Below are 12845 nucleotides of genomic sequence, written 5' to 3'. Positions count from 1 at the left end.
AGATATGATGCAGGGCAGGTGATGCAGGAATGATCAGAGGACACAAGTGGGGTACAGTTCCAAAGCTTTAATCACTGTTCTGGTGGACAAATGCCCGCTTGGTGCCATGTCCTCCAGGTGAGGGGTCCAGCAAACTCCCAGGTAGATCAGGATACACCTTCCCAAGACTCCTTTCTCCTTATACGCCTCTCCTGGCCGTCTCATTGTGCTGGCTTTCCACCTCTCCTGCCCAACACCTCACAGTCAGTGTCCCAAGCCAGCAGCCGAGGACCTTGTCGGATGACGTCCTCTCTGCGTCTCATTGCTCCCTTATGGCTGCCTTTTCAGTGAAGATAACTGTGGCTTGTGACTGAAGCACCTACAGGTGCCCCTGCCTCCGGCTTTCTAGTTGAGTCTGGTGATTTCTCTGCTAGTCTCGTGGGCCGGTACCCCCATGCGACCTGATCCCTCCACCTGATTGCAGTCAGCATGGATACGGGCCCCAAGGGTGGACTCCTCACTACCCGTGTCCCAAGGACCCTTTCTACCCTCCGGGGCTTCTATCTGTCTGTTTCTATCCTTTTGCAGTTCGTCCTGACAGGGAGCTGCTTCACCACGTCTGCTCACTTTTCTTCCCTCCTCTCAACTCTACTTCCCACTCTCTTCCTACCAACCCCACCAACCTCCCAACATCCTTTACTACCCAGCAAGGGACGAGACCATCCTCCCTTAGGGTACATCAAGGATGCCCTGTTGCTATAGTCTGTGTTGGGTGCAGGTGTTTCAGTCCTGGGTGGTGCTCCTTCCTTACCTGAGAGTGGGGTACCACACCTCTGGATGTTAATGTTAATAATCCATCAGATATGCCTGGCAAAAAATCCCTAGTGTCAATATGACAATATAAATAATGACTAAGGTGTCAAAAATCAAAAAGACCCAAAATGCAGCTACAGAGTGTCACGGTGACCCGTCCTGTGTGACGCGACTAGCAGGCCGGTAACTGAGACAACAAGACGCGACACGTGATATTGTCCTGTGTGACACAGCCCGCAGGCCGGTAACTAAAACAACAAGACACAGGGAAAGGGGAAACAGTTACAACGGTGGGCACTGCGATAGGGAAAGGGGACGTGGAGACCTCCTGCACTCCCCTGAGTCAGTGTCCCTAACGCTCCTAACGTTCCCTATGCCAGTTCCGCACCGGGCGCCGATCAGGAACCTGTCGCCCTAGCAAACTCTACACCTATCCCTTGCTAGGGAGCTGGATGGCGCAGGCACTGGCCCCACCGCTGTACTAATACACACTAAGGAAAAACACAAACAGGGAAACACCACTTAGCTTTACTCTGTTGCTCTTGCTTCTGGCAACAGAGTCCACCACCAGAATGCAGATCTCCTCCTGAATCGCTGCCACCAAGCTCTGTCAGAGCTACAAGGAAATCCCCTATGACTCCTTCCACACCAGGGATAAGACAGTGCTGCAAGGAACGCTCTCCAGCTCCTTCCTCCACCAAGGCTGGTTGAAATGAACACTATCACCATCAATGATTGCAACACCTGTGACTCTTTTATAGGTAAGAGCCAGCAATCACACCTGCATTATAATCATGTGCACTTAACTAAAGAAACCAGAGTGCAATGACGCTCACCACTAACGGGGGCAAACTTAGAACAAAAGACACCACAGTGCAATAATCCTAATGGCCACAGGGGCAAAAACCAAACCTAAGCACAGCTTAAGAAAAAAAAGGTTACCTGTGCTTTTTATCAGTCCTGATCCAGCATGGATCATGACAGTACCCTCCCCTTAATGAGGGGCCTCCAGACCCTCAAGACCGCTCCTCATCAGGGAACCACCTACAGCAGGGACGCCCAGACCCAGAGCTCACCCCAGCAACTACCTGCACATCAGATTGATGACAAACGAGCCTGCTGGTATTGGCGACGTATGTTCTGGAGGCACCACACATCTCCGAAGCGCTGACCTGGGGAACGAGTTGTGTATGTATATGTTTGGTATGAGCTGGTAACACTCCACAACGCACTTCCACTGGATGTTTTTTGGTGGCCACCCATACACGCTCGTTCACACACAGGTCTGGACCTGAACGTTTATTGCCACTCGTTCATTTGTCACCATTTGGAGAACTCTTTCTGGGATTGACAACAGAGGCGTCCCCCTGTGTCACCACACTCACACCCCCGCACTTCACCAAGGGGTACACCACCCTCCAACCCCTTCCACCACGAGGTCTGCGCCTCCCAGGGTTGGCCAATGCCGAGGGTTGAGACTTGCCCCTATTCTCCTGCAGCACATCTGCTGCTCTCACTGGAGAGGAAGGGGTTCGTTGAAGAGAGACGGCAAAGACAGCAGTTCCTAGGCAGCAGCCCTCACACGACTGCCCCCAGCTGACCACTCCCCTCGCCCGCCAATCTATTACCGGTTTGTGTCTTTTCAGCCAAGGGAGGCCTAAAATAATAGGTACTGGCATTCCCTTCAAGATGTAGCATGACAAGGACTCCTCATGATGTCCTATACGCAGATGGATATTCTCTACGACTTTGGTCAAGCTCCCCTGGCTCAGTGGAACAGAGTTTATGGCCTGGATGCTTATAGGCTGGGCTAGCGTCCTACACCTCAGACCATGAGTCTGGACGAAGCGAGCATCTACCAGACTGACTCCTGCTCCGCTGTCCACAAGCACCGGTATCACCTCCGGTACCCCGCCAGCCAAGACCTCTGCTGACCTGGTACCTTGGGAGGGCAAAATGGAGGAAATGTATACTCCCTGGTCACCTCCTTCCAAGCGACCAGGGGAATGCGGCTTCCCAGATGACACAGATAATTTGGTGTGCAATGGGCAAGCCTTCAGGACATGACCAGTCTGCCCACAGTACTAACATGCCGACACCACTCCCCGAACCGTAGGCAGCTCCGAATACAAACTAGCTCCTCCTACTTGCATAGGTTCGTCTGGAGACTTGGCATGAACTGGGCAGGCTCTCATAAAATGGCCAGGCTTCCCACAGGAAAAGCATACCACCCCACCACGACGAGCCACAGACACCCCCTTTTTTGTATCAACAACACCGGGCTGTCTGGGTTCCTCCATCCATACTGGTGGGTCATCCTCCCTAGCAAGGACATCAGGGGGCACTTTTTGTATATGTCTTTCCCTAAGGCATCTATCCACCCGGATGGCAAGGGACATGGCGGCCTCCAGCGACCTGGGGGCAGCATACTGTACCAGAGTATCCTGCAACTTTGGAGACAAACTCTGTACAAATTGACTCCTAAGTGCAGGGTCATTCCACTGAGTGTTAGTGGCCCACCTCCTAATCTCTGAGCAGTACTCTTCAGCAACCCGGGCTCCCTGTTTACAACTACGGAGTCGGGATTGCGCCAGGGCAACACCATCAGGATCCCCATACACAAGCGCCAAAGCCGCAAAAAACTCATCCACGGACACCAATGATGGAGAATCGTCCGGTAGGGAGAAGGCCCTGGATTGGGGATCCCCTTTAAGAAGGGACATAATGATTCCCACCCGTTGCTCTTCACTCCCTGATGAACGAGGGCGCAGCCTGAAATACAATTTACAGGCTTGTTGAAACACCAAGAATTAATCTCTCCCTCCAGAAAATCTGTCAGGGAGGGATATCTTTGGTTCTGGCTGAGCCTCTTCCTGAACCAAGCCCCCAGAGCCCACCAACAGCCGCAGCTGCCGCACCAACCCTCTGCGCAGCCCCCTAATCTCATTAGTAAGGGTCTGCAGCATTTGCGCAAAGGGCTGCAAACCCTACACCTATCCCTTATTAGGGAGCTGGATGGCGCAGGCACTGGCCCCACCGCTGTACTAATACACACTAAGGAAAAACACAAACAGGGAAACACCACTTAGCTTTACTCTGTTGCTCTTGCTCCTGGCAACAGAGTCCATCACCAGAATGCAGCTCTCCTCCTAAATTGCTGCCACCAAGCTTTGTCAGAGCTACAAGGAAATCCCCTATGACTCCTTCCACACCAGGGCTAAGACAGTGCTGCAAGGAACACACTCCAGCTCCTTCCTCCACCAAGGCTGGTTGAAATGAACACTATCACCAACACTGATTGCAACACCTGTGACTCTTTTATAGGTAAGAGCCAGCAATCACACCTGCATTATAATCATGTGCACTTAACTAAAGAAACCAGAGTGCAATGACGCTCACCACCACCGGGGGCAAACTTAGAACAAAAGACACCACAGTGCAATAATCCTAATGGCCACCGGGGCAAAAACCAAACCTAAGCATAGCTTAAGAAAAAAAAGGTTACCTGTGCTTTTTATCAGTCCTGATCCAGCATGGATCATGACACAGAGCATATCAAAATAATAAATAGATCACCAATTCATAATAGGGAATGCATATCAGTCAAAATACTCTAATATAAGGTGAAGGACCATAAAGTACAGTCTAGGCAACAAGATAAAGTGCTGAGTGATCAATCAATATAACAGAGGCAAAATGCCCTCACATCCCAGATCCAAAACTGAAGCATATGCAATGATACAGCAATGGGTCACAAACTGTAATTATCTGTAGCCATAGTAAATGGGGTATATGGTCTGCTAGGATGCACCTCGATGCACGTTTAACCGCCTCTGCAGTTTCGTCAGGAGGAAAATGGTTTTATGGTGTTGTCATTAGCGATGAGCGAGCATGCTCGGGTGTTATCTGAGTATCTGGGAGTGCTTGTATATTATGTTCACGTCCCCGCGTCCCCGTGGTTGGTTAGACAGCCCCAACACGTGTGGCGACTGGGTAACAAACAGGCAATCCCCGCATCTGTTGAGGCTGTCTAACAGCCGTAAATCATGCAAACTCGGGGATGCGAACATAATATACGAGCACTCCCAGATGCTTGGATAAGACGTTATCAGAGCACGTTCGCTCATCACTAGCTGTCACCCAATATGACAGTCATCTCGGATCAACTTTCAACAAGTCAATCAGAAATGGCCATTTGAAATCTTTAGCTTACATTCTGAGCAAATCAGTGTTATTCGCTATGTGAAAAATAATTCTACATTTGACAAATAACAAAAGTGATTTAAAAAGACAACACTTGTCATTATGGCCTCTTAGCGCATACGGATGTCACAGGTGGAGGTCTCCCATTCAAAACCACCTCTTTGTGCCAGAAAAGAGAGTTGCTCTGTAAGAGCCGCCAATACATGGTTTGCTATTTATCAAGCAATCAAGCAGAACTGCCATTCAAGATTACAGAAAGGCTGGATACAATCATTTTCATTTAGCGTTTTAGGAAACAAAAAGCAATGAACTTAGGCTTTTATTATTTCTTCATATTTTTGTTTTTGTTTTTAACATTGCCGTTTTGTGGAGGCTGCTTAGTATAGTACTCAGAAGGGCATCATTGCATACCGCATTAATAAGCATTTATGGATGTGTGGGCACAGTGATATGTCAGATTCTAAAATAGTCAGGGCCTAGCTGCAAGAAAACCTGTGGCGAGGATTACAGGGCAAGTGAATATGCAGAAATACCATACTTAAAAGAAAAAGATATTAATACAACTTCCCCTAATAATAATTATTACGATTATTATACCATTTGTAATATCTAGGGCTAATACCTTTATGTAACTCATATCACACCCTCCAATATGACGTTAATAACAAAAATAATAAAAAATATATTGCTTTGGATGTAATGTAATAAAAGAAACCACGTTATCTGTCTCTCATAATATTCATTCTATGGATAAATGAGTGACATCTCCGTATAACAGCTAAATATCAAGCATGCCGGCTGTTCTCCTGTCTGTCAGCACATCTGAGCTGATGATAGAACAGTGATAGTTTTCCAAAGGGATAGTCACTATCTTTCTCAACCTGAGAAAAGTTACAAAAAGAAAAAAAGCGCATTGAAAAGTATTCTTGCTTATCTGATTCGGCTTTATGAATTCTGGATTTTATGTCTGGGAAAGTTAATGTTTTATGTCCGTCTCCTCAAAATCAAAGACCAGAAGTTTGGCAAAGAATAAACTGGAGAATATTATCCAACAGACTGATAAAGAAAATGCACTAAAGGTCTTTTAACCCCAATTTTTACAATTCTGACCACTGTCACTTTATGTGCTAAGAACTCTAGAACGCTTTAACGGATCCCGCTGATTCTGAGGCTGCTTTTTCGTGACAAATTGTACTTCATGATAGTGGTAAAATTTCTTCGACATGACTTGTGTTTGCTTATGAAAAAAAAGGAAATTTGGCAACATTTTTGAAAATGTTGCAATTTTCAAACTTTTAATTTTTATGCTCTTAAATCAGAGAGCTATGTCAAACAAAATCGCTAATAAATAACATTTCCCACATGTCTACTTTACATCAGCACAATTTTAGAAACAATTTTTTTTGTAAGGGTCTATCACAGTAATCAATAGGAAAAATGTCCTATTGTTGCCGGGCACTGGCCGGCAGATCTCAGCGGGCGCACTGCGCATGCGCCTCCCCATTTTCTTCCAGGAAGGTGACGCGGAGGGCTGGGCTTCTGAGCAGGAGGGCCCGGGGATGGCGGAGGTACCGTGGGGCTTGGGAGACCACATATCTTTCTTCTCTGATATGCTAGATCACATAAGAGAGACAAACAAATTGTAAATTGGATTTTTTTTACTTTTTTCTGTGATCACCGTTATTCAGTGAATAACGCCAATCACGTGACAGGAGACTGTAAAAACCCTGCCCTGATTATGTTCTCCAGGGTCTCAGCTACCCCTGTTAGCCGAAATCCCAGAGATTTTACGATGCTGAGGGTTGCTATACCCTTATTTCTCAGCGCCATTAAAAAGCGTATCTGTGGTCGTTAAGGGGTTTAAGATGGATAGATAGAGAGATAGATAGATACATAGATAGATAGGTAGATAGATAGATAGATCTAGAACTGTGACAATCATAAGGCTGATAATAGAAATTTAGATAGAAAGGCAATAGAAAAATATATAATATATCCATCTATCTATATGTATATACATACAGACATACATAGATTAATTGATATTTGAATATTGTATAAACAGTAAGTAGGATATTTTGGTCCTATACAAATCTAATAAACAAAGATGACATAAGTTAGCTACTTATCTTTTTCTTTTGTTGATTGAAGTTGTCTATTATCACACCAATAAAAAGATTCAGAGTAAAGAAGGATCCAAAAATGATGAATATGACAAAGTAGAGGTACATGTATTTATTGGTTTCATATATTGGCTGTTGCTCAGTCTAGAAGAAAACAAAAAAACATAAAAAAAAACAAACAAAAGATCAGTGAGTTCAATAATGCGCACAGTAAAACCATTTCTGAATTCTGTTAATTATAATTTTTAGAACATTTCAGGCTTAGATAAATGGAGTGTTATGTCCTACTGATGATATTGATCATAAGCAATTAAAAATACATTTACTGAAGTACCCGCAAAAAAGTGTGAACACTCGATGGCATATTGATACATTTTTGGTGTTTCATAGTGTACATCATGCAAACCTCACCAAACCTATTCCAAAAGAAGACTGTATGGGCAGAGTTTTTATTTATTTATTTTCATTTTGAGATATATTTAATATAAATCAGCAGGTTTTTGCTATGTAATCTGAGAGCACTGATTATCACTAGTTGACTAGCTGTCTCCTGCTTCCTGGTCCATCCACACCCCCACCACTGATTGGTAGCTTTCTGTCTATGCACCGTGTGACAAGAAATCAGTGGTGTGGGAGAGGTTCTACAGGGCTCAGAATTCAGAGAACGGCTAGATCTGCATCAGAGAAAAAACATAAGTCTATTACAGCTGCTGCACCTAGTAAACTAAGTGATACACTGCTGGAATCACTGTATATGTCCCTACCTCATAAACTTGCCTACAGACTCTCTTTAAGAAGAATTATATTTGTTTTTATGTCGACCAATACAAGGTCTACAATATGTCCCACTAGCTGAAGAGCTCGGCGCTGCCCGGGCATAGTAACTAACTACAGTTAGTTATAACAAATTATAATGATTATATCTATATACAGTATATAAAGCTGAGTGTAGAGCCCCGCCCGCTCTGCATAGCCACATTCACTATAATATCCCACATCATCCCGTCAGCCGAGTCACCGGACTACTACCCCTAATATCCCACATCGTTCCGTCAGCCAGAGCCACTGGACTACTAATATCCCACATCATCCCGTCAGCCTGGGGTCAGAACCAGAGCGCTGAGTGGAACGGTCCTAATTCCCATACCAGGGATCCCTTTAAGAGAGGCCTGGGGTGAGAATCAGAGCGCTGAGGGATTTACCCTAACTTCCATACCGGAGATCCCTTTAAGAGAGGCCTGGGGTCAGTACCAAAGCGCAGAGTGGATTTGCCCTGACTTACATACTGGGGATCCCTTTAAGAGAGCCTGGGATCAGAACCGGAGCGCTGAGTGGATTTGCCCTGACTTGCATATAGGAGATCCCTTTAAGAGAGCCGGGGGTCAGTACTAGAGTATTTGAAGGCAATTGCCCTGACTTCCATACCGGGGATCCCTTTAAGTGAGGTCTGGGGTCAGAACCAAAGCGCTGGATGGATTTGTCCTGACTTCCATACTGGAGATCCCTTTAAGAAAGGCCTGGGGTCAGTACCAAAGCGCAGAGTGGATTTGCCCTAACTTCCATACCAATGATGCCTTTAAGAGACCCTGGGGTCAGAACCACAGAGCTGAGTGGAACGGTTTTAACTTCCATACCGGGGATCCCTTTAAGAGAGGCCTGGGGTAAAAACCAAAGTGCTCTGTGCATCTTTCTGTGGGGCAGACAGTGGCTGGAAGCTTATGTTCCCAGGGATGCCAGATTTCTCCCACCCAGTGAGTGTCTGCTGAGGAGTTGTCAAGTGGGAAAATTTGCTCATATCAACCAATCACAGCTCAGCTTCTTTTGAACAGCTCTGGTGAAATGAAAGATGCTTTGTGATTGGTTGGTGATATACACATACATACATTCAGTTTTATATATATAGATGAGGGTACTTATACTTGATCACGTGCTGTCATTGTGCTCACTTATGCAGTGCCTTGTAATATACCTGTCAAAAGTATATTGACTGGAAGCCAATAAAGGTCTGCCTTAGGACGGTTCTCACCGACTGGTTCCAGTGCCAGACCTAAGGGCATTTGCTATGGCAATTCAAAGCCTCCCCGACCCCCATAATGGCATAGCCTGGTCACTAATAGGCGTACAGAGAGAGACACCTTTGAAGCGCCCGCCAGGGCCGTGGGGTACTCGGTATCGGGCCACTTCTTAAAGCGGCAGTGTCACAGGGGCAGTGACCCGGTCCGTGGCCCTGGGCATTCAATAAAAGGGGTGTATTTACAAGGGATGAAAAATAAAGAGTTTGTAATAAATGTTTGTGATGCCACCTGTGGTTTCTGGTCAGAGGTGATCAGTGCTGCAGTGCAGATCCTCTGGGGCTGATGCTGTGATGCAGCAGAGTTGGAATAGCTCTCCACAGGCAGAGCTGTTGTCCCAGGGCAGTAGTGGTTATAGAAGATGTTATGTTTACTGATGGTGGATGTAGCAGTGCTGAGTGAGTGAGTGTTCAGGCAAGAATTCAGAGGACACAGCTGGGTGCAGTTCAAAAGCTTTACTCACAGTTCTGGAGCGCACAGATGCCCGCTTGGTGCCGTGTCCTTCAGGTGAGGGGCTCAGTCAACTCCCAGGCAGCTGGAGAACACTTTTCCAGCACTCCCTTCAGTATATGCCTTTCCTGGCTGTCTCACTGTGTTGCTTTCTCGCCTCTTCTTACACAAAACTTCACAGTCAGTGTCCCAGGCCAGCAGCCGCGGAACTTATCGGATAACGTACTCAGTTCGTTTCCTTGCTCCCTTTTGGCTGCCTTTCCGGTGAAGATAACTGTGGTTAGTGGCTGTGACCTCTAAAGTTGCCACAGCTGTCAACTTGCTAGCTGAGTTCTGTTGTCCACTCTACTTGGCTAGAGGCCGAGACCCTTCTGCGACCTGATCCCTCCACCTGACGCAGTCAGCGTGGAACGAGCCCCACAAGCGGCCTACGCTCTGCCCGTGCCTCTGGGATCCCTTTCCTCTACAGGGAGCTCCCTTCAATTTCTACTCCATCCAGCAGCTCCTCCCAACCAGGAGCTGCTCTTCTGCGTCCTTCCACTTCTTCCCCTAGGGGAGAACTGATCCTGACTTCCTTTCAGGTCTCCCGCTCTCAACCCTTAAGCTCCACCCACCAACCAACACCCTTTCCTAACCAGCAGGGATGAGATCATTATCCCTTATGGTCCATCCAGGGTGCCCTGCTGTACTAAATGTGTTGGATGTAGGTGTAAAAGAGCGGTCAGGTGCCTCCAACTTACCTGGGTAGTGGGATACTACACCTCTGGATGAGTTGCAGTACCTCTGTGGTGACTGAACCCTCAGAGACCACACCTTTGTAACCAGTTAGGTGGCCAGGTTGCTATTGAGTTTTTCTATGGGATGAACAGCCATGCTGTTATAAGACTATGTGCACACATTAAGTATTCACTACATAAAATATGCACGTTTCTGCTCTGGTTTTTACATGCGTTTTTGGTGCAGATTTTTTCCCCACTCATTAGCATGAGTGAAATCTGCAGCAAAAAAGCAGAAAGAATTGACATGCGGCAGATTTAAATCTGCAAGTCACAAATAAACAACGTGACCATGAGACATCAGGATTCTCATTCACTTTACAGGCATCAGGAAACCTTTCAGGTTTTATGACAAATCTGTGCAGAAAAAAAACTGCCAAAAATGGGCCAAATCTGCAATGCGTGCACAGGCCTTGAGACTAACCCTAACCCTAACTAACCCTAACCACTAACCCTAACCCTTACCCTAACCCTACTAACCCTAAACCCTAACCCCTAACCCTGCTAACCATAAGCATAACCGTAACCCTAACCCTACTAACCCTAACCCTACTAACCATAAGCATAACCCTAAACCCTAACCCTACTAACCCTAACCCCTAACCCTACTAACTATAAGCATAACCCTAACCGTAAACCTTGACTCTACTAACCCTAACTAACCCTAACCCCTAACCCTAACCCTAATAACCCTAAACTCTAACCCCTAACCCTGCTAACCATAAGCATAACCGTAACCCTAACCCTACTAACCCTAACCCTACTAACCATAAGCATAACCCTAAACCCTAACCCTACTAACCCTAACCCCTAACCCTACTAACTATAAGCATAACCCTAACCGAAAACCTTGACTCTACTAACCCTAACTAACCCTAACCCCTAACCCTTACCCTAACCCTACTAACCCTAAACCCTAACCCCTAACCATAACCCTGCTAATCTTAACCCCTAACCCTACTAACCCTAACCACTAACCCTACTAACCATAACCATAACCCCTAACCCTAACCCTAATAACCCTAATCCCTAACCCTACTAACCATAAGAATAACCCTAACCCTAACTAACCCTAACCCCTAACCCTTACCCTAACCCTACTAACCCTAACCATAACCATAACTAACCCTAACCCCTAACCCTACTAACCCCTAACCCTTACCCTAACCCTTACCCTACTAACCATAAAACCTAACCCTACCCCAACTAATCCTAAACAAAGAAAAAACACCGCTGTTAAGAAGATGGCGACCAGTTTTCCTGCTACAGCTTTCGCTCTGTGCATTTTTCTAGCAATGTTTTTGCTCCTCTGCCTCTGCAATCTCCTTCCCCATTATCCTGAGGTGTTTGCCCTCCATTTTATCCATTATATAGTACTGTAGTGGTCATTTTGTAATTCCAGTTTTTTTCTCCCATTGACTTGCATTGATATCGGAAATTCCGATATCCGATATTTTCCAATATCGGAAATCAGAATTCCGATACGATATTGGGAAATATCGCTGATCCCTAATCATTACTCATGTTTGCTTTCAATGGCTAATCACTATGAGAAATATTACATTTAATTCCTAATTAGTTAAATCTGGATCAATAAATCATGTTATATATTATTGAGCTAGTCCTGACAAGTCCAAATCAGCCCACTCTAGATCATCTGGGAAATAAATTTTGGTAATTAAATCCCTGTGTCAATTGGGAAGGAGAGAAGCATATGATATATAGGAGCCAGTCCATTTACCACCTAGAATATAATGGCCGAGGACCACCAAGTGTGAGCGAGACACACACAGGAAACCACCATGGTTACTTACCGGTAGTTTTTCCGGAACCCATGACAGCACACCTGAGAGAGGGATCCGCCCCGCCAGGACAGGAACCTACTGAGATATAAGGGGCGGCACCTCTCCCCCGCTTCAGTTGGTTACAGAGCATGAGAGGATTTCCCAGTTAGTTACATGTTAATCCAACACCACATCACACAAATGCACCCTACTAGTCGTGCACACCCATATGGTGAAAAGGGGGGGGAATATACGGGTGCTGTCATGGGTTCCGGAAAAACTGGCTACCGGTAAGTAACCATGGTGGTTTTCCTTTCACCCATGACAGCACACCTGGGAGATTTTTGGAGACTTCTAAACACCTTAGGGAGGGACCACCGCTTGTAGCACCCTTCTACCAAAGGTTAAGTCAGCCGAGGAGGATAGGTTTAATCTATAGTGCTTAAAGAAGGTTGAAGGTGAGGCCCAGGTAGCGGCCTTACAAATTTGTTCAATCGATACCTCTGCCTTTTCAGCCAAGGAGGCCGCCACGGCTCTGGTGGAATGAGCCTTGATACCGTCAGGAATCGGAACACCACTAGCTGAGTAGGCTACACTAATGGCCTCCCTAATTCATCTGGCAATAGTCCCTTTTGAAACCCCATA

The 12845-nt window shown here is 46.1% G+C and overlaps 1 protein-coding gene across 9 annotated transcripts in view; it reads right to left on the bottom strand.

Moving 5' to 3' along the window:
• Positions 1–12845, bottom strand: part of LOC141095489 (sodium channel protein type 5 subunit alpha-like) — a 524914-nt gene that overhangs the window by 20024 nt on the left and 492045 nt on the right. For all 9 annotated transcript variants that reach the window (XM_073581518.1, XM_073581512.1, XM_073581519.1 and 6 more), the window contains one exon: positions 7121–7262. In XM_073581518.1, the coding sequence (XP_073437619.1) occupies positions 7121–7262 (142 nt within the window). The remainder of the gene's footprint in view (positions 1–7120; positions 7263–12845) is intronic.

The sequence above is a fragment of the Dendrobates tinctorius genome, unplaced genomic scaffold (assembly GCF_039654945.1).
Source record: "Dendrobates tinctorius isolate UK_male_01 unplaced genomic scaffold, ASM3965494v1 ptg000070l, whole genome shotgun sequence".
Taxonomy (NCBI): Eukaryota; Metazoa; Chordata; class Amphibia; order Anura; family Dendrobatidae; genus Dendrobates; species Dendrobates tinctorius.
This window is presented reverse-complemented; position numbering and strand designations above follow the sequence as displayed.